Raw genomic sequence first — 25,724 nt, 5'->3', positions numbered from 1 at the left:
TACACACTTAAATATATTTATTATTTATGTTAATGATAATATAATTTATATAATAAAAACAAATATTTATTAAAAAATACATTATGCAAAATACTTATTATATGCATTTTTTTTATATCACATATATCTTTTATGAGAAATGATCCTGTTCGAATTAAATAGGCTGGGAAACTCTCTTATCTAATATTTAACATACAAAAAACTTGAATTCAATATTACTATGAAATAACTTCACAATTGATTCACACATGCAATGGTAAATATACATCATATACAATGCATGCAGTAAAATAATTAATTATCTACAAAATATTTTTACCCAACTTGTCACCACGTCACGTGCATCCGCCGGCTTTTAAGACGGAAATTCCAAAGGCTACTATAGTCCTACTCTTCGTCTCTTCCCACTCGTCAATTGGGTTAAAAGTAACCACGGTAATAAATTTCAATAATATTATTATTGTTATGTCTATTTTCTATTAATCAAAAATTTCTTAATTTATTCCATCAGATGTAATTATGTTTGTTTCATAAAATGTTAGAGAAGTTCATTCTTAATTTTATATACACAATTCTTTATAATTTTAAATAAAACTATATAAACTAATCATATATAATCACGTCATGAGATTAATTTCTCTATAACCTCGTAGGCAGTGGAAAAGGCGAAGACATTTGTATGTTACAAACACATTTACAGACACTTCCACTAATAATAATAATACATAGACACACACGTACGAAGCTTAATTATAGTCATTTTTATTCAAGTCTCACGCATAATAACAGCTTTAATATTAATCTGCCGCTGAAAACAATTGCTGCAATAATTGTGGTCGAAATTTTCATAACCCATTTCTCTAACTTTTCATAACACACGTTACATAGCAGAACATATATAAAAACCATGAGATTAGAAATCACGATGAAGCACATCGACCTTGGCAGAGCATGGTAGAAGGGTCTGAAAGATTGAGAAGGCAGCAAAAGTAACATCCTTGGCCCTTCCTAGAACCTTACACTTACCCTTAAAATTTAATCTATTGGTAGCACAAACCACACTCTCCTTAAGTTTGTTGAAACACTTGAGGGTCTTCTGAGTGACACCAACTTTCTTCCTAGAGAATTTGTAGCTCCTCAAGTACATTTGCCTACACGAGAAGCTATCAATTCCTCTAGGACTGTTAGAGTTCACAGTCTTCACAAATTCTACATCAGATTCTGGCCACTTATAGAGGTTCACGAACGTTGGCCTAAGGGGAAGACGTGAATCTTTGACACAATCAGATATGCGAGCAGAAGCCATGGATTTTGGAAAGGGTTAATTCCACAACATAACGTGAGAGAGGCTGCGAGAGTATCATGTACATAACCTAAGCCTTTTATATATGTAGTGCAATTTTCAGTCACCAAAGGAAAGAAGAATGTGGTGCAATAGTTTGTATAAGATAAGTGCGAGGGGATGTGACAGAATCGGTTTTTTAATTGTCCAACGGATATTCATTGTCAATGTGTCATTTGAAATGATCTTTTAACATTATGAATCGTCCTATCCTATGTATAACATGTATTAACTCATTGCTTGTTCAAGCAATTAATAATCATTTTTCTGATTTCATAAAAACTTTCTATTATCCAAATGATTCTTTCCTGATCAAATTTTGCAATCATGAGACAAATTATGAATCTTACAAACAATAAATTCAGGTAAAAATTTAATTTAGCCACTGAAAAAATATTATTTGAGAAAGATAACTATTATCTATTCTATTTTCGAATTTCAAACGATATCTCTCAACAAATCCAAAAACTAATTCCTCCAAATACATCCATTTAAGAAATTCATTTCTCTTGACATATTTTTTTTTTTTGGTATACTCAAATTACTATAATTTTAACTTTCCAACATTCCTACGTCATGCTTCCACATTCCTTCTCCGTAAATACGAAAAAGTGTTACTTTCTGCTGCCTTGCAAATTATTCGTGCCCCACTTTGGTATCTTGTGTACTTATTAATTCTTCAATACACAAGAATTATACCACAACAACGTGAATAAAGTAGGGGTGATGATATATCGATATATACACCTCTTATCTTTTATAAATACACCTTTAATCTCTTTTTTTAAAATAAAATTTTTAAAATATCTTTCTTGATTGAAACGTTAATTTTAGTATCTTGGAAAATATTTTTCAAAATAGTAAAATTATTGTTTTGAAAAATATTTTTTGAAAGTGTGTTTCTTATATAATTCTAGAAAGTTCTTTCCAGAACATTAAATTTAGTATTCTAGAAAATATTTTTTGGAATTATGTAACAAGCACACTTTCAAAAAATACTTTCCAGCATAAAAAATTTACTATTCCTAAGTGTACTTTCTGGAATGAAAGCTTTATTATTCCAAAAAGCACTTTCCAGAATAAATAGTGAGAAAAATTACTTAGAAGAAAAAATGTATCTAATTTGACACCTTTTCCTTCGATATTAAACTCACTTACAACTTATGACAAAACCAAAAAAGAAAAGAGAAAAATGCAGAAAGGAAGGTAAGGAGGTGCCTAGAAAAAGTAAAGAAAAAGGAATGAAGTGCACAAAGAAGAAATAAGAACAATAAGAAGGGAGGGGTAAATCTGAAAAATTATAAATTAAAAAATAAAGTATAATTTAGGAATTAAAAAAAATAAATTTTAAGAAAGAAGGGTATTTATAAAGAAATGGAGGTGTGTTTATCATTTGCCTAAAGTAGGCTCAACACACTGGCAGCCCATCGACTAAATTGGGCCATTTTCTGGAAAAGTGGACCAATAAGCATTACTTTTTCATCTTCACACCTCCGCAATTTTTTATAACTAATTTATTATCTAATATCTCGACCAATTTTCAGAATTTCTTTGAACAATAAGTTTCCAAACCAAAAAAAATTAAATGAATGAAAATAAATTAAAAATAGAAGGAAAGCAAATAAAACTCCACATGCACAGTAGAATGTGTTTCTCTCCAGCTCCAAGAAGCTAGTTATAACACTATTATTGTATGCCCCAATCACTCGACAATATTTGAAGAGCCGAATGCTATAATTTACTCTTAAATAACGAGCATGGGGTCAAAAGAAAATACAATTTGCAAAAGCACAATTAAATAAAAGCTGCATTTTTTATATTAAAAAACCCAATAAATATATTATAGCCCATAATAAATGGTCACCTCCCCTTTATTAAGAAATTAAATTCTGCAAATTTTGACGATTTGTTTACGCAGAAGAATGCAAGGACAGAATTAAGCTCCTTAACAATAAACTACCTTATTCTGGGTCTGTTAATCCAAAAAGATTTTGTGCTCACTAGACACCAAGAAAAACAAGATCCCAACAAAACACAATTCAGACATAATTGAGTATGGAGAAGAGACATAGGCAGAGAATAGGAAATCAGAAATAATTCTACATTTCAACAAAGTAGTTACATCACACAGTTCCCAGGAACAACCAAACTACCTATGAAACAAAACATAAAATCGCTCCTAATCTTTCCCTTTCAACTACAAACACCACCAAAAACCCAAAACTAACACCAATTTCGCTCCATGGAAGCAAGACTTTTCCCCAGCGAGAAAAATCAAGCAAACACGCTTAAAGAAAACCCTAACCCCCAAACCCGTAGAGGGTCCTTCCCTGCCTCTTGAGCGCGTAAACGACGTCCATGGCGGTGACGGTCTTTCTTCTGGCGTGCTCGGTGTAGGTAACGGCGTCACGAATGACGTTCTCCAAGAAGATCTTGAGAACCCCACGAGTCTCCTCGTAGATCAAACCGCTGATACGCTTGACGCCACCCCTACGAGCCAAACGCCGAATCGCTGGCTTCGTGATTCCCTGAATGTTATCGCGCAGCACCTTACGGTGTCGTTTCGCTCCTCCCTTTCCCAATCCCTTTCCCCCCTTTCCACGACCAGACATCTTCTGAGGCCTCCGATTAATCCAATCAAAATCTATAACACAAAGATAATAAATTTTAGCCCATGAAATGAAACTAACAAAATTTAAAAACTAAAAAAATAAAAATAGATGAAATCGTAAGTGAATTTGTGATGCGAGAAATTAACTTACCTGTGTTTGGAGTGTGAAAGCGAGAAGCTCGGCGTTTTGTGATGGGATCAAGATTTGGATGCGGATGCGTTTTATAAGAGTCAAGGACACTGTGTCGATCCGTGCGCTATTTTTCGAGGAGGGTTCTGGAGCGTTGATTTGGTTTCTATGAACGATGTGGATTGGAAAAGAGATTTAGTTTGGATCGATGACGTGGCTTGGGTAGGATGTTTGAAAAAGTGATTCCTGGCGTTTGGCGGGTTCGGTCCCGCGGATTTCAACCTTTCTTTGTAACATGGGTACGCCAATTAAACTTTGCCCGCTAATCTTTTACTAATTAATATATTAATATATCTTTTACAAATCAAAATATCTGTCAAAGAAAATATCAATATTAATTCAGAACTTTACACTTTACTCAAAAATAAAACTATTATCAACATATACATTTTACGAGAACGATAACTTATATAAAAAGAGCAAAAATAAAAATTTAAATTAAAGGGGGAAAATAAAAATAAGATGGAAATAACGTAAATAAGATATAAAAAAATAAAATAGTGAAAAATTTATATAAATAATAGAAAAATAAATTAAAATAATATTTTTTTAACACCAAATAAGATATTGTTATGTAAGCAAAAAAATTATTATGATTTGGCAGTTATTTTAACTAAAGAATTAGGTTATATATACACATATGTTTGTTTGTATGTTGTAATTTTGAATCCTACATAGATAATTTCTTAAAGTTTTATAGTAACATTCTTTGTTGTTATTCAAATATTCACATATCTACTAAGTTAGATCATCATACTCGTATTTTTAGAGAAGTTGAATAATGATTGTCTTATCAATCAATGATATTAAATCAATTTCAATCTTTAATCATATTAATTGGTATTATTTTCAAAGGATACATAATTGATTAGATTTAAATATGAAATGCAAAGAGGTTCGGACAATTAATCAATTACCTCTTATCAAATTTTATCCTTGAAAAAACATTCAATTGATCATAGTGAATGAATTTCAATCACAAAAGACACGAATATAAATTGATAAAAAAATAAAATGAAATTAACCAAAAAAATATATAAATATGTAAGAATATTTCATTATAGTCAATCCCTTCCACGTGGGTAAACCCTTTAACTACAAGCCATTCATTGTACCTTGCCTTTTCCACACCTGGAATACCTTAAGTTTTCTTAAAGATACACTTGCATCCAACTACCTTTTGATTTTTGGGCAGATCCACAAGTTTCCAAGTTTAATTTTTATCCAAATACTCCATTTCTTCATTTACAACTTGTAACCAATAATGTTTTTTCTTACTCTCTAAAACCTCTTCAAAATCCAATGGTTAAGACTCCCTTTCGTTAATCTTAATTAATGAAATGAAATATCAAATAATTTTTAAAATTTGTATAACTTTGCATACTTGATCTATACATTAAGATTTTTTTTATTTTGATAGTCAAATCATTAAAATTTAATGTAGAACATGAATTATTGAGTAAAATATAAGTAGACCTACTTTTGGAGTAAGTAGACCCCTTTAGTCTCTCTTTATGCACAATAGTATGGACAATTGGTACTTTGTGCCTCTTAATTAAAAATAAATAAAATAAATAGTAATGGATAAGTGATTATGGTTGCTTATTACTTTCTTAATATTTGAAAAATACAATGGTCCATTAAAAACTAGAGACTAAAAACAGTTACATGTATTCCTTTATAATAAGTATGTGTATATATATACATAGAGAGAGATAGAGAGAGGTTTCTTATGTGGGAGAAATGAGTTAATTTCAACCATTGGATTAAAATTAATGGTTAAGATTTAATTACTCATTAAATAACTAATGTGTCTATTCATTTCTCATTTTGGCACAGACCCTTTATTCGCACAATGCTCACATAAATGTTCCTTCCACCTTGTAGTAGACATTATATTTGCAAGTTGCTTTCATCTTTCATCACTTTCAATGGTCTACTAGTTACTTTCATTAATTGATGCCGCATAAATACCATTATTTTAAAGAATATTTTATCACCTTTGAAAGAAAACACAAAGGTACGTGATTATGTCGAATTATTAGTAAAATTAAAAAGTATATTTATAATATGCTTCATGTGCATTGGTTAGTTGTGGAAAAGGTACATTAATAAACACATTTATGTTTTTTGGATTTAGTGTTTTTGGCCCTAAATTTCATTGATGTTTGGGCAACTTTTGGTAGTGACTTTGGTGTTTGCTGATTGTGATAAAAGCACAAACAAATAGTGGGCTTTCCTCTTATGAGCACGTGAAGACAAATACAGTTGGGAAGAAAACATTGTTCCAAATTGGTGATGTATGGTTACTATTGCGATTTGTATCATTCAATCATCAGTATAATGGGAGCTAGAATTTGATGAGTGCACATTTTTTGTGGTTGATGTTGGAGAAACTTCATATTGTTTTGAGAATTTAATTAGAATAATAAAAAGGGAGTGCATCTTTATACATTGAATCTAAACTCTCATGACTCAACCAATCTTGATTAATTTATTTGTATATGTTAATATGTTATAATATATTATAAATTAAAAAAAAAGTGAGGGATGAAAGTTTGAGAAAACCTCTTAAAATGCTATTGTTAAATAAAAATAAACAAGTACACTCATTTTTCACTTTTGTTAGATGAATAAAAAATTTATCTTATTTATTTTTATCTTGCTAAATACTCTAATTATATTTTGACCATCAAAGATTCTTAAATTTAATAGATATATATCAATATTCGACCTAAACCCTAGACCCCAAACACATTAAGAGTGTGGTCGCAGAGGCTAAGGGGCTAAAACCCTAAACCCTGTGGCGGTGACGACTGAGCCATGGGTTACTTCGACCTCAACATACCCTATCCCCAACCCACCGACCAAAGCAACCGCACCAGACTCGCCGTGAAGGCCATGGAGTTAGGTTACACCGGAATCGCTTACAACCGCACGATCAAGGGCGTCATGTCCGATCAGCACCGTTGCTCCATCGCCCCCCTAACACTCACCACTCTCCTCAACGTTCTTCCCTCTCTCTCCCTCTCCGCCAACCTCCACCGCCACCTCCTCGGAGTCCCACTCTCCACCCCCTTCCGTCAGTACACGCGCCTCACCGTCTGCGTCGATTCCCCTGCCCAGGCCCAGGCCCTCAATTCCGCCAACCCTATTCTCAAGACCTACGATTTGGTCGCTGTCAAACCCTCCAATCAGACCGCGTTTGATCTCGCCTGCCAGACAATGGAGGTTCGTTAATTCTCACACACATACACATTCATGCATTCGTTAATTCTGCTGTTGAAAGCTGAAACTATTCTCATTGCAGGTGGATATTATTTCCATTGATTTCTCGGCTAAGTTGCCTTTTAGATTGAAGCACCCTATGGTTAAAGCTGCTACTCAGGTTTGTTCTCGGGTTCTCATTCTGACTCTCGTTTCTTAATTTTCTGAAACTGAGGTCAAATTTAACACGTGGCGTGTTTATTGTATTGGTATGCATTGCAGCGTGGGGTTTGTTTTGAAGTCACGTATTCTGGCTTTTTTGCTGATATTCAAATTAGGAGACAGTTGATTTCCAGTGCCAAGGTGATTGCTGCTTTTCTATGTACTCCACTGAATGCACTGCAAGATTAGATAGTTAAATGGTGTTTGGTTGGTTACTTTTTTGTATATGTATGTGTGGCTTTTTAATGAATTTTTGTGGTGTGTTTGGTGGACTTACTTTCACTCTCGGGCATGCTGGTGTTATTTGAATTAAAGGATTTGAACTAGAGGTTTGACGTTTTGTCTATTGCTAGACTCACCCATACCTGCAATAGGGTATATCATACAGGTAGGATCTTATTATAAAACTGTAGTAGAAATAAAAATATCAAGTTCCAAATTCTAGGGACCGATGAATACTTTCGAGATTGCAAAGCACCTCTGCTCAGCTTAGAGCCAAAGGGAAATAACAGAGTGCAAAAATTTATCACATGTCAGCCTCTACCTCCTCATAAAGAGCCTTACAAGTGGATCAGTGTTTGAAATCTCGGATAGTAGGGTGTAGTGGCTGGCTCCAAAAATGCTATAGCGTGATAGTGGTTACTGGTTAGCATGATGGGCTCTAGCTCTATTTAGAAGTTTTTTTGTATAGTTTGTATAATGTATAGACAGATCCCTTACTTTTAGCTAATTTGACTGACAGCTCACCCTCCTTGTTTTGAATATTTCCATTCCTACCTGTAATGTGGTATATGCTTGCAAAATATTAAGCCCATGATTGAGTTGTACCAGCCCAATGTCATGTTGCTTTGATTGGGTCTTCTCTTTTTCATTAAGGTGAGTTGGGGTCGTGTTTTGTAAACATAGGTTGTTTAAGTTCAGGGAGATGATACCTCTGCTTTGTGTTTGGAATGGAATTTATGTACTTCACAGAGTTCTTGTTTGAAGATGTGTGTGGGATGCACCTTCTGTATTTATAAGCAGGGACTAAAATAGGCTGATTAACCGATGTGTAAGTTTAAATATGAGCCTGTCAAGTTTGTGTATATAATATTAAAAACCTCAAAATAAAATACTTTACCACAGTTTTTTCTTTGATTCACATCACCTTTTAACTTCCTATTCTCATTACTCCATTTCTGATCTTATGATTCTCATGCCTATCATTAGACCAATAGACCCTCATAGGCATACAAGTATATGTAAGATCTATGATTTTGACAATCTTTTATGTGATTACAATTACAACATTTAGACATGCACAGACTTACGCAATGGTTAAACATGTAGTTGTTGATGGATTGGACTCGGGGGCAAAACATTGTATTTTCAAGTGCTGCTCCTACAGTGAATGAGCTCAGAGGGCCTTGCGATGTTGCAAACTTGTTGTCATTGTTTGGGCTCTCCAAGGAGCGAGCTAATGCAGCTATCTCTAAAAACTGTAGGTAGGAACTTTTCTAAAATCCTCATTGCGTTTGGTTCTACAGGAAGATGTCTTGAATATCATTCTGAATGGTTTGCAGGATCCTTTTAGCTAATTCTTTAAGGAAAAAACGATTTTATAAAGAGGCAATAAGAGTAGAAGTTTTATCATCAGATGCAGCATCTAATTCTAAAGAAGATCAGTATCAAGAGCTACTGAAGTGGGATCCCATCTCCAGTGGTGAAGGTGATATCCTGCTGGATGACGTGCAAAAATCTTGTGTAGACTCCCATAAAGCATCAAAAACTGCAAAAGCCATTGACTTTACTTCATTGGTCAACAGCCTTCCATCTCATGGTTTTGAAATCAAGAATATCTTACCTGCAAACAATGCTTTGCCTGTGTGTCCAGATAACGAGATAAATTTCTCACCTGTTGCCGAAAAAACAAATCAGTCAACACCTGTTTCTAACAACTTAACTGAGCAGTTAAGCATACTTGATGTTTTTCCTAAGCAAGATGAAAAGTCCTTATCAGATGCTATTACAAGAAGTCACATTTTTAGCTGTGACAAGATTTTTGAGAAAAATATACGTAGTGGAACTACTGAAGCTGTCAATTTAAAGGAGATAAACATTCCAACAGCTATTGACTCTGTTTCAGTGGTGGAGAGCCTTCCATCCCATGGTAATCAAATCAAGAATTTCTTACCTGCAAACAGTGCTTTACCTGTTTTCTCCAGTAATAAGGTAAACTTCCTGCTTGTTGCCACAAAAATTACAAAAATTAATCACTCGTCACCTATACCTTCAACACATGTATCTAACATTTTAACTGTGCAGCCCGATAGTCTTGAAGTTTGTGCTGAGCAAGATGAAAGCTCTCAATCACCGAAACAAAGTGATGATTTATTGGAGAAAACTATACATAGTGGAACTACCGAAACCTTCAATTCTATGGAGATGGACATTTCGACAAATGCCCGAGAGTCGGAAAAAAGTTTTATTGATTCAGATGTAGATTTAATCCCGTTTGAAGCAAAAGAACTTGATGCACAATCAAATGTTTGCATCTCAAGCAATACATTGGATACTAGAAAACCACCTGAAAACGAGAAACTCTGTGGATCTTCGGACGATGCCAAACTAGATGTTGCACATGTAGAAATCTTGGATATTACTTTTCCTGCCCCGGTTCATGATAAACATAATGAGAAAAGTTCTAATGTTAATTTAAATGAACATATTGGCAATATCCATAATGCTTTGCCAAATGAGGACTTAAAAATTGCAGAGCAAACAGTCAACACACGTATTTCTGATACCTCAATGGAGGATAAACAATTTGACAAACAGGAAACTGATGCAGTTGAAACTGATGAGATGCAACAGCCAACATCGTATGAGATGAAAGTGGAAGATGATTCCACAGATGCAACACATTTATTTTCAGAAGTTATAATGAAAGATAAAAAGCTTGGTGAAGTGAGCACCGATTCTGATCATTTTGCTTCAGTTCGTTCGGTATCAGGTATCCACTCATTCCCTTAGTTTGACAAGTATTAATCATTTAATTTCCTAATTATTTCATTCCTCATGGCTTCTCATGTATGTGCATATTATCCACTTGCACGTTTTCATTTTAAGTTTTGTGATGCAAGTATATATCCATTATCTCCAGGTGGATTGAGAATGAAGCGAAGGACACGTCGGGGACTACCTTTATTCCCCTTCAAACGATTGTTAAATACAATGCCCTTTAAGAAAAAAGGTAAAAAAAGCAAGAGCAGAACTAAGCTAAAGTAATTTATTTTTCCGGATTATTATTGTTACTTGGCTTATTATATGTGAGCTAATTCTTTATTATTATCAATACTGGTATACTAACTGTTGTTACGTGCTTGCCAACTTGCATTTATATTTTTTTATTAGAATAAACAACCTAAAAGGAGTTTAATAGGTATATACCGTTAGAAGCAGCTAATATTAGTTTCTCCCTGTTTTTTTTAATGAGTTAAATCATGAATAATTGACGTAGACCCAAACACGTAATTCATTGACGGGAACAACCATGGAATCATGGAATGACCATTAAGTCATGAACATTCCATTTCAAGCTGTAATTCCCATAGGAATTGCAATATTTTACCATTGGGATTTTTCAATAAACCGGAGACTTAAATTGTCAAATATTGTGTTGGTATGAGATTTTGTTTAACATAATTAAAATCATATTGTAACAAAATATTGAAATTAATGTGTCAAAGTTAAATATTTTTGAGTAATGTTTATAGTTTAAGCGCAAAATGCAAGATTGTTGTTAAGGTTTTATTATTAGTGTATTTATGATGAATATTTTAATTCTTACAATTTATTTTTACTAATATTACTAGAAAAAATAAATATTGAATGCTTGTGAAGTTTTTAAGGCTTAAAAAAAATAAGAACACGGCTATCTAGTACACGGATAAATGTCACGAAACAAATGAATTTCAAATCTTAAGTAACATTATTGTGACGGAAAGGGGTGCTATAGTAAATTCATCTTCTCCTTGCAATACTCAGTTCCATAGTTTTTGACTCTGTAGTCTTTGGTTCTTATAGTATTTGGTATACTTTACCTGAGAAGGAAAATGAATGTACTTGTAGAAATCATTCCAACACTTAAAAATCAGTGTTTGGCTTCAGTAAGAGTGAGGTAATAAATGTTGTGACAAATGTGATCTAAAGTGTTTTTTTTATCTTACAAAATATAGTTATTTATTCTATACCCTTGTTGGCCTTGGGCCTTAGTGTCAGGCCTAAAACTCCAAACTAGTTAACTTCGCACCCCTATGGTAGATGAGCTTATTGTATCTTTAGTAGGCTTTTCCAAATAGTCCTTGGCAGGAATCCGATAAGTCCTTAGCCTGAACTCTACCGGTATACATGCCTTTTCCCTTCAATCCGATAAGTTAAAAATCATTGACCAAGTAGTTACAAGATTATTAATTGTCTTTAGTTAAAAATACATGATTGATTAATCATAGAATAAGAAAATTCTTTAATTTTTTCCAAGTTAAAAATCAATAATCAAGTAGTTACAAGATTATTAATTTTTCTTCAAGTTAAAAATATATGACTGAGTAGTTATGGAATAAGAAAATTTTAATTTTTTTTTCAAGTTAAAAATCAATGACTGAGTAGTCATGGAATAAGAAATATCTTAAAAATTTTTCAAGTTAAAAATCAATGATCGAGTGGTCTCAATATAATTTGTAATTAAAAATACTTCCTTAACCGAGGGGTTTATCTTTGACCGAAAATTTAGTTAAAAACAACTTAATCAAATGTGTAATCTTGGTCAAGTGGTTCATCCCAAAAACAATGCCTTTAAAATTTTAATGGTGAGAGTCTACACCCGAAAACAAACCTCGAAAAGAAAATCTTTAAGTTTTAAAGATGAGAAGTTGTTAAAGACATATCCTTGGTTTAGTAAGTTTTTGGGAGAGAAGTCTTCGTATTCATCAAACAAATAAATTACTTTAAGGTATATCCTTGGTTGAGTATGTCCTAATAAAGGAAGTCTTGATATATGTTAAATAACTAAATTATTAAAAGTAACTAAATTATTAAAAGGTACATCATTGACCAAGTGTGTCCTTAAGAGAGGAGCCTTGACATATGATAAGCAAATAAATTACTTGAAAGCACATTCTTAGTCCATTGTGTTCTTGGGAGGGAAGCCTTGATACTTGTTAGGGGAGTTGATTGTTTGAAAACACATCCTTGATCGAATAATCCTTGAAAAGGAAATCTTGTCATTTATTTGATCAATTTAGAAATCATAAAATTTGAAATTCTTTTATTGCTCATCCGAATGGTGTCTCATTAAAAGCCCTCCTAGTAGAAACCCTGTCACGTTCTTACAGCAATAAAAAAAAATGAGTAAGAAAAAATGTACATTACTTATAATAAGATTTCAACTATAATACAATTTTAAATGTGTAGAACTCTAAGTTCTAGGAATGGTTTCCCACTCAATTCTTCCAACTTATAAGCCTCATTCTTTAGATTTTGTTGAATCCTAAATGAGTTGTCCATATTAATTGATTACTTCCCTTTTTTCACATCGTGTTTGTGCTTCACCCTTTGCTCCACACTAAATTCCCTTAATGAAACCCTCTTGGTTTTAAATCAGAGTTGAATTTTCTAGTCATTATTCTTTTACATGCTTTTGTCACCATTAATGTTTTTTTCTCTATTTTTTTTTTTCTATCAAATTGAGTTTAGGTCTTAACTCCATCTCATTTTTCTCATCTTGAAAATATATTCTCTAAAATGAAGATTCACTAGCTTCTACGGGTATCATTACATTATTATCATTCATCAACCTAAAAGGTGTTTCTTGTGTGGAAGACTGATGAGTGTATCTGTAAGAACATAAAACTTTCAACAACTACTCAGCTCATACACCTTTTGCCAATTCCAAGCGTTATCTTAGTTATGTTAAAATTACCTTATTTGCCAACTTTGCTTGCTCATTAGATTGTGGATGTTCAATCAACGTTATTAGATTTATTTTCTCATTGGAATCAAATATAGTAGTACAAGTCATAATATACAAAATTACAAATTGAGATAATCTACCAAATTGAGATAATCTATCAATTTGTAATTTTGTATATTATGACTTATATATATATATATATATATATATTTGGATTACATTGAATTGGATTTGATTTTAAAAAAAAAATTGATTAAATGATTAATGAACAAAATCTAAGAGATTGGATCGAATGGTTTTCTCCCTCGAAACTAATCCAATCAAATTCACAGACACCCTTAGATAACATGAGAAATTTCGAAATGGGTTATAATATTTCTCTATAAGAATTTCTTCATGTTCTGAGTGGAGATGATTGTCAATGATTCGACTTCAATCCATTTTATATGGTAACTCACTACTATCATTTAGTCATAGGAAATGGGCCAATGATGTTCATGTCCCATATTACATCCTTTAATGGCTGAGTTAATTATGATGAACAAAGTACTATTTTTTTTTATCAAATTAGTAATATTGTGAGACTTAATTTATTAATAGTGATCTTTTTTTGGTATAGGGATCGATTTTTTATTTTTATTTTTTATATCTATTCAAATTATTATGATGATATTAAAATTTAAACTTATGATGTTGAATATACTTCCTTTGAACTTGTATATAAATAAAATATTTAAATTTTTTAGACTAAAATATAAACAAATTATAATTAAATCAATTTTATTTAACCCTCTTAATACAAAAATATCACAATGGTACATATTAAATGATAGCACGATCTATCATAAAATTAAATATATTTAATGATTTTTTAATATATATTATTAAATTAGTTATTTTTATTTATATATAAATGTAAAAGGAGAGTATTTTATCTTAATTTTTCACTATTAGACGAATATAGTGGTTGGACTGTCTTCGAGAAAGAGAGAAAAGAAGTTTCGGACTAGTGCATGCATGGTCGGGCCAAATTGATATTGGAAGGCATGTGCTGTTAATATATTTTTGCCATTACCATATAACTTTCTTGTACTTTACGGTGTCGTAGTAGTTTTGATTTTGGAGAGGACCCCCCTCACATGATCTTTTTACTTAATCAACTCGACTCATCATCATTAATTAAGAAACCCTTTTCCAACCTTGTAGTTGTTTGCATTTTATACCTAGCTACCTCCTAGTAGAGCTCATTATAATACCATCCATTATCCCTATATCATGCACTTATTTAATATTCCTTCTTCTCAAGGGGTGGGGCTCCCACAATAAATCCACCGTGTGGTTTTCTGCTTCCAATGATTCACCATAAAGGGAAGAACGAAACCCCTTTTGCTAATGGAATCTATTCAAATGTGACATTGAACTTTTTTTTTTTTCTTCTTCTAATTATATATAAGAAAGAATTTACTTATTCTAAGTCTACCTAGACTTATTTTATTTAATAACTAATATTTTATATTAAATTTTAATAATTTAATCATTGAATTAAAAATTCTTAAACATATATAAACTTTGCAAATTTTACAAAAAATTGAAAACTATTTAATATTTCGTTTCATTAATTCAAATTAATGTATAAAATATTTTTATGATTATTCGTCAATTTGAATTAATGAAATAGAGTATTAAATAATTTTAAAATTTTTTAAAAATTTATTGACTTGATTTATCCATTAAGAACTTTTAATTTAATAGTTGGATCGTTAAAATTTGATGTAAAACATGAGTTATTATGTATAGTAAGTTTAAATAAACTTATTATTGGAGTAAGTTGATCTCTCTCCCCCCTTCTCTCTCTCTCTCTATATATATATATATATATATATATATATATTTGAATCTAACTTAATCCGTTAAATATGGTTTGTATTAAGTGAGAAATTTGTTAAATTGAACATTTGCATGTGACTCATTAATGAGTTGATAAATTCAATAACTCATATACTGTGTTAGAATGTGAATTTGAAACTAATTTAATTAATTTTACAAAACTGATTTGTAAAGAAGTAATTATACTTACTTATATTCACTATTTTGGCAAATATAGGTAGATTGAATATTTGCATGTGATTCATTAGTGGCTTATAAATTTAACAACTCATGAACCATCATGTTAGAATGTGAATTTGAAACAAATTTAAATTTACAAAACTATTTTGTAAAAGAGTGATTATGCTTACTTTATATTCACTCTTTTGATAAATAGATAAATATATATCTAATATATTCATCTTATCTCAAGGATTAAACATTTTAAACATGAAATTTGTAGGATTAAATATTTTTTATAATATATATTCAACAATATTATAGAAAGATACGTTTAACTCAATTTTCAAAATTGATTTACATAATAAAGGTTGTCGCTCACCCGTATAAAGAACTTTAACCATTGATACGGGTTCACATCAGAATCATTGGAGCAGTGAGTTTGTCACCAACATTACCACTGTGCTGCTGTGTGTACTCTGATAGAAGCTAGTAGCTGGAGTTCCAATTTTGCTATGCGGGTAATTAAGAAGTTAAAACTCTTCAAAACTCCGAAAAGATTGATATCAAAATTAGTAAAAATTTACATGAAGGTCCTATTATTTTAGAAGCTTTGAGAAGACATAACAATAGCACCGAAAAATAAAAAAAAAACTAACTAAGCAGAAGAAAAATAAAGAGTAACAATAATTGAAATTGACTTTACATTTGAATCTAGTTATCATTTGATGATATTAATTAATGGTGGCCTTTAACCAAGTGGCTAACACACCGCCGGCCAACAAAGGTGAATAGGGCCGTCCTCCCCACCTTTGGTTGTTACCTTAGAAGCTGTAGCTACCCTTTTGCTTTCACACCACCACCAATTTCATAACCTCCTCTCACTTTACAATTTAATACATTTTTAAAAAAAATATTATTAATAAAAGGAGAAAAGAGGTTCATGCTTATTAGAAGGGAACGGTTTCTTTCATTTATTTTACATTATTTTTAACAAATAAAAAATCACATCTAACTTTTTGTTATTTCATGATAGTATAAAAAAAATCTTTGAAAGTGAATATATTATTTATTTATTTTTAATATATTCTAATGAAAAATTTAATAAAAAAATGTTGTTGTGATTTTTTAAACAGCACTCAGAAGACACTTGTTATCAACACTTATTGTGTATCAACCCTGAATTTCACAACTTGTTCAGGTAGTATCTACGACCTCCTAACTCCTAAGTAATGATGAGTAAAAAGTAGAAAACCATTTTTGAGTTTAAATTAATTATTCTAAAAGAAAAAGACTATAAAAAGCAAGCAATATAAAAATGGGAGGTTGCTTGCTTTGAATGCTAGAACATGCTCACGAAACAAATGATTTCAAATATTTTGGGAAACTTAAGATTGTCAAAAAGTGTAGACCGATTGATATGGAATAAAGTATATATTTACTCCTATATTTATATTGTCTTATGGATGAGAATATAAAATGTGTTTGATACAAGCATGAAATATATTTAAGTTATTGAATAACTTTTTTACTTTATACATGATTTGATGACTAATGGATAATATAAATAAAATAATATTAATTTTATTATAATATTTTTATAATATTAATTATTATAATAATTATTATTATTATTATTATTATTATTATTATTGTTGTTATTTTAATGGAAATGATGATGATGTGAGAATTGTGATGTCGACAATACTAATTATAGTAATAGTGATGATAACTAATAACAATTGGACAAGGTATTGGTGGTAAGGGACAACAGTAGTAGTGTTGGGCCATAAAAAATATTAAGTACCAAAATAAAAATATTAATTAGATAAAGACTTTGTTGAATGAAAAACACAAAGATATCTCAATCTTCAATAATAGAGACTTAATCACTTATAACTATAAATTACACAATAAAAGAGAGACTTTTAAGTAATTCGTGATTGTAAGAGTAGCCTCACAAGCACTCTATCTAATCTCTTTAGAATTATGCTTAGAGAAATATTGATAGATTAAATGATACAAATACCTCTTAGAAACTCTATTTTTATAATATGTTTTAATGGACTTTTAAGTTAGATGTTCTTGCTCGTCCATGTGGCTTGCTTTGAGCGAGCTTGTGCGATAGTTTAAAGTTAGCTCAACGGTAGTTTTGAGCAAGATGCTAGCTCAATGTTAGCTTGACGATAATTTTGAATGAAGTGCTAGTTCAAAACAAACTTAGTGGTAGCTTTGAGTAAATTTTATCTTTGCTCACTTTAAGCTACAATGTGGTTACTTTGAGCAAGTTTCACTAGCTTAGAGTGATCTTTTATGTAGCTTGGAATCATGGTTCCTCTTTAAGACTTCTAACTTCAAAAGTATTTTTTTTTCCGATGTTATATCTCAACACAGAAAGACATTAAAAATATTTAATTTTTTAACAATTAAATCCTAAAATAAAATTAAGTCCTGACTAAATTTTTTATGATCAAAAATAATATTTACAAGTATAAAATATATTAATAATTGTCTAAATTAAATAAAAATTGTATGCGAATTTGACAATCATTAGAAAGGGTCGGGGTAACTTTGGCATATAGTGAATGCTTTTTATTTGAGACAAAAAGTTATCTCAAAGTTTATTGAGTAATAAAATAAAAAGATTTTGTCCTACTCTTCTTCTATCTTTTTTGTCATGTCTTATAACTCATTTGTAAATTAAACGTCGAACAAATATATTTTTCATATATAGTATTATGATTTTTTACGAAGTGGACCCTAAATATGTTAAGATATTTTTACAAACTTAATTAAATATAGTATCTTATTTTTTTTATAATAAATAATGTTATAAATTTAAATTTTATTCTAATTTTTCTCTTTAAATTAAATAGTTTAACTAGTAATTATATTTAGTGATACAATATCTAATTCAAAAGTTTTACCAATCTATATCACTTGTGTTGTTATTAGACAATAAGTATATCCACTTTAATTTTAAATGTGTTTTATCAATAAATTTCATCATAAATAAAAAATATAAAAAATTAATAATTAATATATGTTAAAGTAAGTATATATTTCTTATAATTAGAAAAAAATGTATTCAATTATTATTTTTTATATGAAGTACAACACCGTAGTAGTATTTAAAACTGCAAAAGTAATTTATGATTTTTCTAAAAGTTATTTTTTTTTAACTTATTTTAATGAAATTATTTTTAAAACTTATTTGTAATATATTTTATAGTCAAGTAATATATACTTTTATGTGATCAAATAAAATAAATATTTTTTAACTAAATAATTTAACCTTAGTTCTCAATAAATTTCTACATCGATACTTATTTTAGATCATGATAAAATTTTAGTTCCAATAAAAAAATTTGTTATTTAGCAAAAAAAAAAAAAAAAAAAGAAAATGTCAAGTTAAGATTATCATAACAAGTTAAGATTTTAGTTCCTCATAATGAAGTCGACCATTTTTTATGAGTTACCTAATTCTAAGATAAAGTATGTCCTAATTGCTTGTTGGTGGCCAAAATGGCTGCGGGTGTTACTACAACTTGACTACTTGCTCTACAAGTTGATGTACAAGCCAATATTTTGGATCAACAATAACTGCAATTCTCAGTTATGCCCTTACAAGTCAAATGTAACACTAGTGATAGCCATATAAAGTAGACTTTAATTGAGTATTGGATTTACCATGTTGGAAGGGTGGACATTGGATTTGCCTAATTCCTAAAGCCAGTTCCAAAGTTATGCCTAAGGTAGGATTTTTATACCTAAATTAAATAACCATTAGAAAAACATTACATCATTAGTTGCATTATTTTTAACCTAGGTGACATCATTAATTGAGATTAATGCTATCAAATTGAGTTAATTCTACCAGTATTTGTTAATCTAATTAGTATAGTCATCGATTCTAATTAGTATTGTGATTGATTCTCAGGTTTTAAAATCTCAAATTCAAATATTCTATTTAATTAAAAATGACACGAAGAGAAATAAATGATCTAATGATCTAACTTAAGTCTTTAAGTCTTGTTCAAAACAAATACACACATAATATTCTCACATTGTTGATGCTCCAATAAGATCAAGAAAACAAGATTTAACATAAATGTTACATTTGATATATGACGTCTTTTGTATTGTTTTTATACTAAATCTAGTGAAAAAAGTTTGTTCCTAAATTATGAAATTTTGCTTATCATATATATTTTTAATTTTATTTAATTAATTTTGATTGTTATTTCAATTAACAAATTTGAATTTAGTGGCAAAAAAATTGATTGCTTAACTTAATCACTATTTGGAATCAAAATTACAACGAAATAAATGGGGGCCTGAAATTTGTGAATGCTGCAACTCTTACCAAAACTTTATTAATTAGTATTTTAATATATGTAATGATAAGATAAATATTTATTTTATATTACTAAAATTTGTAATAAATAAATATTTTTAAATATAGAAATTATATATTTAATTAAAATTTATAATAAATTAATATTTTTGAACATATAAGTTATATTTAGATTTATGATAAATAATTTATACGGCTAGAATACTTTTTAATGGTCATTTAATTTAGAAATAAAATAAAAATGATAAAGTAAAAGAGATAAATTAAAAAAAATGGATACCCTTTTTTGATTATAATTATTAAAAATAAAAATTATTTTAAAATATATTAATTGCTAAAAAAAATTTATATTCTACTACAAGTGAATATATTTATTAATTTATTAACAATATAGCATTATCCTCTTTAATTAAAAAAAAAAAGAAGTTATCTTTTGCATTAGATGTAGTGTCAGTTAAATGTAACTATTATTTAAATCATTCAATTTAAAGGATATTTTTTACAACAAAACTTAATTTATGAGTTTATCAATGAAATTAATTACTGTATCTACTAAATTATTTATTTCTTTCTTATGTAAAACACCGGAGAGAGTATAATTATCCTACACATTCGATTACGAGCAAGATTTTTTGAATAATGATGCATTTAGTCTCAATTTATTTAAATACAATTTATTTTGAATTAAAGATTTTTGAATCCCACTGAGGAGAGTGTTTGGTTAGGTTGGCTAAAATAATAATCCTGGAATCCCACTATGGTTTCTTATGAATGTGTTGTGTCTTTGACCGCAACGCAAATGGCACGAAGCATATCACGTGAAATTGAATTTGGCCCTTGGCTTGACTGCTTTAGAGAAAGTGCATAATTCAAAATCTCAAATCTCAAATCTCAAATCTTCAAAGGACAATGCTTATGTTGTGTTATGCTTCCAACTTACACTCTTTAGTCATTTTCAGAGCATTACCATCCCAACATTCTATTTAGATATGCCATCCTGTTCTTGCTAAGGATCACCCACATTTCGGATCTAGTTTACAACTTTCAACATACATACACAAAATTAAAAGTTTAAATATATTTTTTAATATCTATTATATAACTATTTTTACTCTATATGCATATCAATTATATAAGATTGTTCTAATTTAATCAATAATATCGAATTTGAATTTTAGATATACAATTGTGTTGATTCAAAAAATTTTCTTTTATCATGTATAATAATATGATTTGATTTCAACATAATTATCTTATAAAAAAATATGTATGATAATAATTAAAAATTATTATATATATGGCTGTTTGTTTTTAGTCTCATAAATTTTTTGTTATGATTGTATTTTCAATAAAATATTATTTAAAATTTTAGTTTTTAATTATATTTACTTTAACTCTTATTATTTAAGAAACATCGCAATTAATCCTTTATAGATTATTTCTCGCATTAATAAACAATGACGAGCTAAAATTGTAAAATAAAATTTTATACGACTAGAATCATAAGAAACATTTTGTAAGAAATAAAGTCTAAAACCATAAAACATGTATATTATAAGAATTAGAAACATGCTTAAATCTGTAAAAAAAAATAAACTTAACCTTAGATTTGTAAGAAATGGAAAGGTACATGCAACTCACCCTACTTATTTAATTTCTCTATATACACACATAACTTTAAGTAAGTGGGAGTAAATTATTTAAAAAACAAAAATAAAAAATAGACATTTAAATTAAATACTTAAATAAAAAGTAATAAATTATCAGATAAATGAGAAATTGGGACTTTTAGTAAAACATACTTAAATTATGTTATTTACATGTGATTATTTTTAAAGTGAGCGGATGCATGTACATACTCTCATTTCAATGTATGTCTACCACTAAGTTCAACTCATTTTATTGATAAAATTTCAACCAAATATTATATCATCAATAATTTCAATTATATAGAGAACAGTTGAATTATAATTATATAATTATATGTTATATTGTTTGTTTATATCATTTTTAAAAATTTAAAAATAATAACAAGGTATTTTAATTTGGATATATATAAATGAGATATTAAATAATTTTAAATTATTATTATTATATATATAATTTATGTTAAATGAACTTTCAATCCGATAATAAACTTAGCCTCTAGGGTATACAAAACAAGATTAATCGACAACAAATGTCAAACTTTTGCAATTAGCTCACTTAATAGTTTTTTTAGGATTAAAAAAATAATACAATCATTAAGTCACTTGATATTACTTCTGTGATACTGTATAGTGTATATTAACTTTTACATAATTTAAATATTTATTGGTATATTATCTACTAATAAATATTTGTATGTCTTAAATGGTATATTGTCCACCAAAATATATTTATGCTATGAAATATCAATTATTGTTTTATTTGTATGAAATTTTATTTAATATATTTTATAATACAGTATTCTTTTCAATTTATCTTCATCTAAAATTTCCAATTATTCAACCAATACAATCTTAAGATTGCATAGTCTTATTAATAAAAATAGGTGATAAATAATACATCATATCTTAATAAAATTTATTACTTAATAATTCAAATTAATAATAAATCATTTTTAAAAATATGAAAACTGAGATTATGGCCATAATAATTCTGAATCTAAAACAAGTGCTTGATTAGCCTCTTAGTTGCCATGGCCTCTCCTTTATTGGTTGTTGAACCTGAAAACAAATTCAGAGCACTTCATTGTTGTCGTGCCCCAAATCCACAGTAAAAAAGTGATGGGTACATCCCCTCAGAACGCAAGTGATGGTCACTATCTATTCTCTTTTCCACCAAGTGCTTCAACAAAAGGATATGAATATGATATAATAATAAAACTATGAACACATCCTCTAGACTTTAACAAGAAGTACAATAATACATTGCTAGCTGCTGAATCCTATAAAAAGTTACAGGGCACTCAAAAACATCACCCTAGATTGAAAGTCTAATAATTGCACAGAGGACCCAAATAACTATATTTACATTACTACTTTGGTCTAAACTGAATAAAAAGGTGCATCACAATATTTTGAAAATGAAAAACAAACCCAAAAACAACTAGGTTATCAAACATGAAATTATTATTTAATCATTCTAATAGAATAGACCATAGGAAGAATTGCCTTGAGACTCTTGAGCAAAATTTGCAGCAACTAAGGAATCTAAGATATTCACCCAATTCTCTTCTTCTTCATCCTCTTCCTCTCCACCACCAATTTGGCTCCACTGAATTGTACTGTTCTTGTCAATTTCATCATTCCTTGCAAACCTTCCTCTAATGCGTGGCCTGCTATCTGCTAATGTCTTCCTGCAAGCATACTGATTCCATGCCAAAACAAAATGAGTTAATATTTCACCTTAGTTTTTTGATACATAACTAAAAAGTAAAAACATTGCACTATGAATTGGAGGGTAACATAAAGGGTACATGGTTATTAAAACGTTTGATTGATCATGTTCTCCAAGATTAAGATTAATTGTACGCAGTAACATTAATGAACAAGATTAAGAATCTGTTTAGATTATAAAAAAAATAAAAAGAAAAAATAAAATTAGTCTATGCACACATAATTTACAAATGAACTTATTTAATGTTTTGTATGGCCAGCAGGGGCTATCTATCAAGCAAAGCGTATGGGGAACAAATTCTTGTCCTGTTATATTGAAAATGTCTCGGTTCTTTCTTTAAACCAAGATTTTGTCAAATGGATTATCATTTTACTGTATCTCTTAACTCTTAATTCAACCTTGGACATGATTTTGCTTTCAATGATAGATCATGAAACGAATTTAAAAAATGCGGGCTGACAATGGTTTTACTCTTCACACAGTGTCGTCCACCATATTCGTAGATTTGTGGTTCTTTTGGAATATAAATTTTAGTGTATAAAATTTCACTTGATGCAGCCAAGGACTTTATTCACAACAGTAAAACGTAGAAAGCTACTAAAAAGTCTGTGATTCTTTTGGAATATACTGTTTATTTTAGTGTATGAAAGTTAAATCGATGCAACCCAGGACTTTATTCCTAACAGTAAAACATAGAAAGCAACAAAAAGTAAATATAACAAAAATAACGTGTTTGTGTGTGTATTTAAAAAATATAAAAGACAGAGAGTGAAAACCTTAATTTTCTTATTGAAGTTCCGCTGGTTCCTCTTGCTTCTGTATCTTTCAATTCTCACTTTCTTCTCCTCGGGGCTATATCGACAGGCTCTGCTCATTCCTTCTATGATCATACTACTTTCACTTGATAATGGACTATCCGTGTGATGATTATGTAGCACTCCATTAATCCTCTGTACAAAAGTTCCACTTTATTCAAAACAAAATATTTATTCATAATTAATGCATTTTACAACAAAAAAAAAAAGAATCTCAGATTCTCGTTGACATAAAATTCTAATATCGAAAGTATTTAATAAAGTAATAAACGTTATAGCCTAATTAACCTCAAATCAAATTAATAAAACATGGGATATGATCGTTCCATTATTTCTTTAAATGAATCCTTTGCATTCTGGATCATACTTGTTAGTCTATAAAAACAGTATAGTCCAAATCTTTATGAATTTATTTTTGTCACTATAAAATGACATTTTTAGGAATTGAGACAATTATGCATATATAAGCTTATATTTTTCTTCATGTTTTAATGATGTGAGACACTGAGTGTATTCCAGCAATAACTAAGTGTGAAAAACAAATGATGATGCAACAAAAATGAACATGGTTGCATGGATTAATTGGTACGAGTTGTTTGAGTTAAATTTGGTAGAATATTTAGTGTAGGGAAAAGAAATGGTAGAAAAAGTAAGGAACCTGAAGATCACCGGTGCTGCAAACTCTCCTAACGGGAGTGTCGTGGAGCAATTCAGCGAAGAGAGGAGAAAGAGGGTGGTGGGTCCCATTGTTGTAGTTGAAGGAATGGGCGCTAACACTCCTCTGCATCAAGTTGGAAGTGGGAGAGGGTGACCCACCGTAACTGCTACAGTTACTATTATTGTTGCTAGCGCTGTTGTAGTAACAACTAGTACTGTCCAAGTTGTTGAGTTGGGAGAGGACATCGAACTCGGTGATGTCAGGGAAGAGAGAGGAAGGGGAAGGGAGGGGTGATGAGGTGGTGCTGGAGTGTGCATACATGGTCACAACTAAGAGAATGAATGAGTGAAAGGAGAGAGAGAGAGAGATAGAGAGTGAAGATAAATGGTATGCTGCTGGTGCCAACAATTTAAACACTTCTGAATTATGTTATGAACACTGTTACTGTCTCTCAAGCTCTAGTAATTAAAAAATAAGTAATAATAAAAAAAGATAGGATGAGAGGTGTGGGTGACGTGGATGGTGACGTAATATTTGAAAGAAGCTAGGGAAAGCGTTGACCTCTGTCTCTCAACACAGACGAGGTATAACTATAACAGTATAACCTAAAAAGTAAAAACATTCCCCTCCAATTCACCGTAGAATTAGTCACAGTCAAGATGATTCTTCTTAACTATAGAGCAGTTAAATGATCAATTTAGGTCACTTTAGTTTAAATTTTTAATGGGTCATTTGTTTATTTCTTTTGTGTGTGAGTTTTCACATCCACAATGAAACCTTTTGGTTTTGGTTCTGATGAGAAGAGAGGTCAACGAGAAAAAAAAAAAGGGGGAGAGGACACTGTTAGCTTATAAGTCTCAAGTCACTTCACATTCAATCACACTCTCACATCCTACTTTCCTCTTTCACAACAGACAATTCTTATGTCCCAATTTAGCTACTCTC

At 29.9% G+C, this 25,724-nt stretch overlaps 4 protein-coding genes across 4 annotated transcripts; 1 reads left to right on the top strand and 3 right to left on the bottom strand.

The window, feature by feature from the left end:
* Positions 1-637: 637 nt before the first annotated feature.
* On the bottom strand, positions 638-1,469 carry LOC109805561 (uncharacterized). Its single transcript, XM_020367695.3, has one exon. The coding sequence runs from the start codon at positions 1,304-1,306 to the stop codon at positions 914-916; it is 393 nt and encodes a 130-aa protein (XP_020223284.1). The 5' UTR covers positions 1,307-1,469; the 3' UTR covers positions 638-913.
* Positions 1,470-3,422: 1,953 nt separating this feature from the next.
* Positions 3,423-4,251, bottom strand: LOC109806056 (Histone superfamily protein). Its single transcript, XM_020368402.3, has 2 exons — positions 4,105-4,251; positions 3,423-3,986 (listed from the first exon to the last, which is right to left on the bottom strand). Exon 2 carries the CDS (start codon positions 3,952-3,954, stop codon positions 3,643-3,645), a length of 312 nt encoding a protein of 103 aa, XP_020223991.1. The 5' UTR covers positions 3,955-3,986; positions 4,105-4,251; the 3' UTR covers positions 3,423-3,642.
* A 2,629-nt stretch (positions 4,252-6,880) lies between these two features.
* On the top strand, positions 6,881-10,906 carry GAF1 (Polymerase/histidinol phosphatase-like protein). The gene is made up of 7 exons (XM_020368160.3): positions 6,881-7,374; positions 7,454-7,531; positions 7,633-7,713; positions 8,902-9,056; positions 9,135-9,783; positions 9,877-10,564; positions 10,715-10,906. The coding sequence occupies exons 1-7, from the start codon at positions 6,967-6,969 to the stop codon at positions 10,837-10,839; spliced, it is 2,184 nt and encodes a 727-aa protein (XP_020223749.1). The 5' UTR covers positions 6,881-6,966; the 3' UTR covers positions 10,840-10,906.
* Positions 10,907-22,755: 11,849 nt separating this feature from the next.
* Positions 22,756-25,175, bottom strand: LOC109806671 (uncharacterized). The gene is made up of 3 exons (XM_020369144.3): positions 24,780-25,175; positions 24,083-24,256; positions 22,756-23,276 (listed from the first exon to the last, which is right to left on the bottom strand). Exons 1-3 carry the CDS (start codon positions 25,098-25,100, stop codon positions 23,052-23,054), a joined length of 720 nt encoding a protein of 239 aa, XP_020224733.1. The 5' UTR covers positions 25,101-25,175; the 3' UTR covers positions 22,756-23,051.
* Between the last annotated feature and the right edge of the window lie 549 nt (positions 25,176-25,724).

The sequence above is a fragment of the Cajanus cajan genome, chromosome 10 (assembly GCF_000230855.2).
Source record: "Cajanus cajan strain Asha chromosome 10, NIPB_CcT2T_4, whole genome shotgun sequence".
NCBI classification, from domain to species: Eukaryota; Viridiplantae; Streptophyta; class Magnoliopsida; order Fabales; family Fabaceae; genus Cajanus; species Cajanus cajan.
Note: the sequence above shows the minus strand (reverse complement) of the source record. Positions and strands in the feature narration are given on the sequence as shown.

Coding starts and splice junctions, on each gene's coding strand:
- LOC109805561 (XM_020367695.3), bottom strand. CDS start 1,306: ATGGCTTCTGCTCGCATATCTGATTGTGTCAAAGATTCACGTCTTCCC.
- LOC109806056 (XM_020368402.3), bottom strand. CDS start 3,954: ATGTCTGGTCGTGGAAAGGGGGGAAAGGGATTGGGAAAGGGAGGAGCG.
- GAF1 (XM_020368160.3), top strand. CDS start 6,967: ATGGGTTACTTCGACCTCAACATACCCTATCCCCAACCCACCGACCAA. Junction 7,714..8,901: donor AGTTGATTTCCAGTGCCAAG/GTGATTGCTGCT, acceptor TTAAACATGTAG/TTGTTGATGGATTGGACTCG. Junction 10,565..10,714: donor TTCAGTTCGTTCGGTATCAG/GTATCCACTCAT, acceptor CATTATCTCCAG/GTGGATTGAGAATGAAGCGA.
- LOC109806671 (XM_020369144.3), bottom strand. CDS start 25,100: ATGTATGCACACTCCAGCACCACCTCATCACCCCTCCCTTCCCCTTCC. Junction 24,257..24,779: donor GCAGCACCGGTGATCTTCAG/GTTCCTTACTTT, acceptor ACTTTTGTACAG/AGGATTAATGGAGTGCTACA. Junction 23,277..24,082: donor ACTTCAATAAGAAAATTAAG/GTTTTCACTCTC, acceptor GCATGGAATCAG/TATGCTTGCAGGAAGACATT.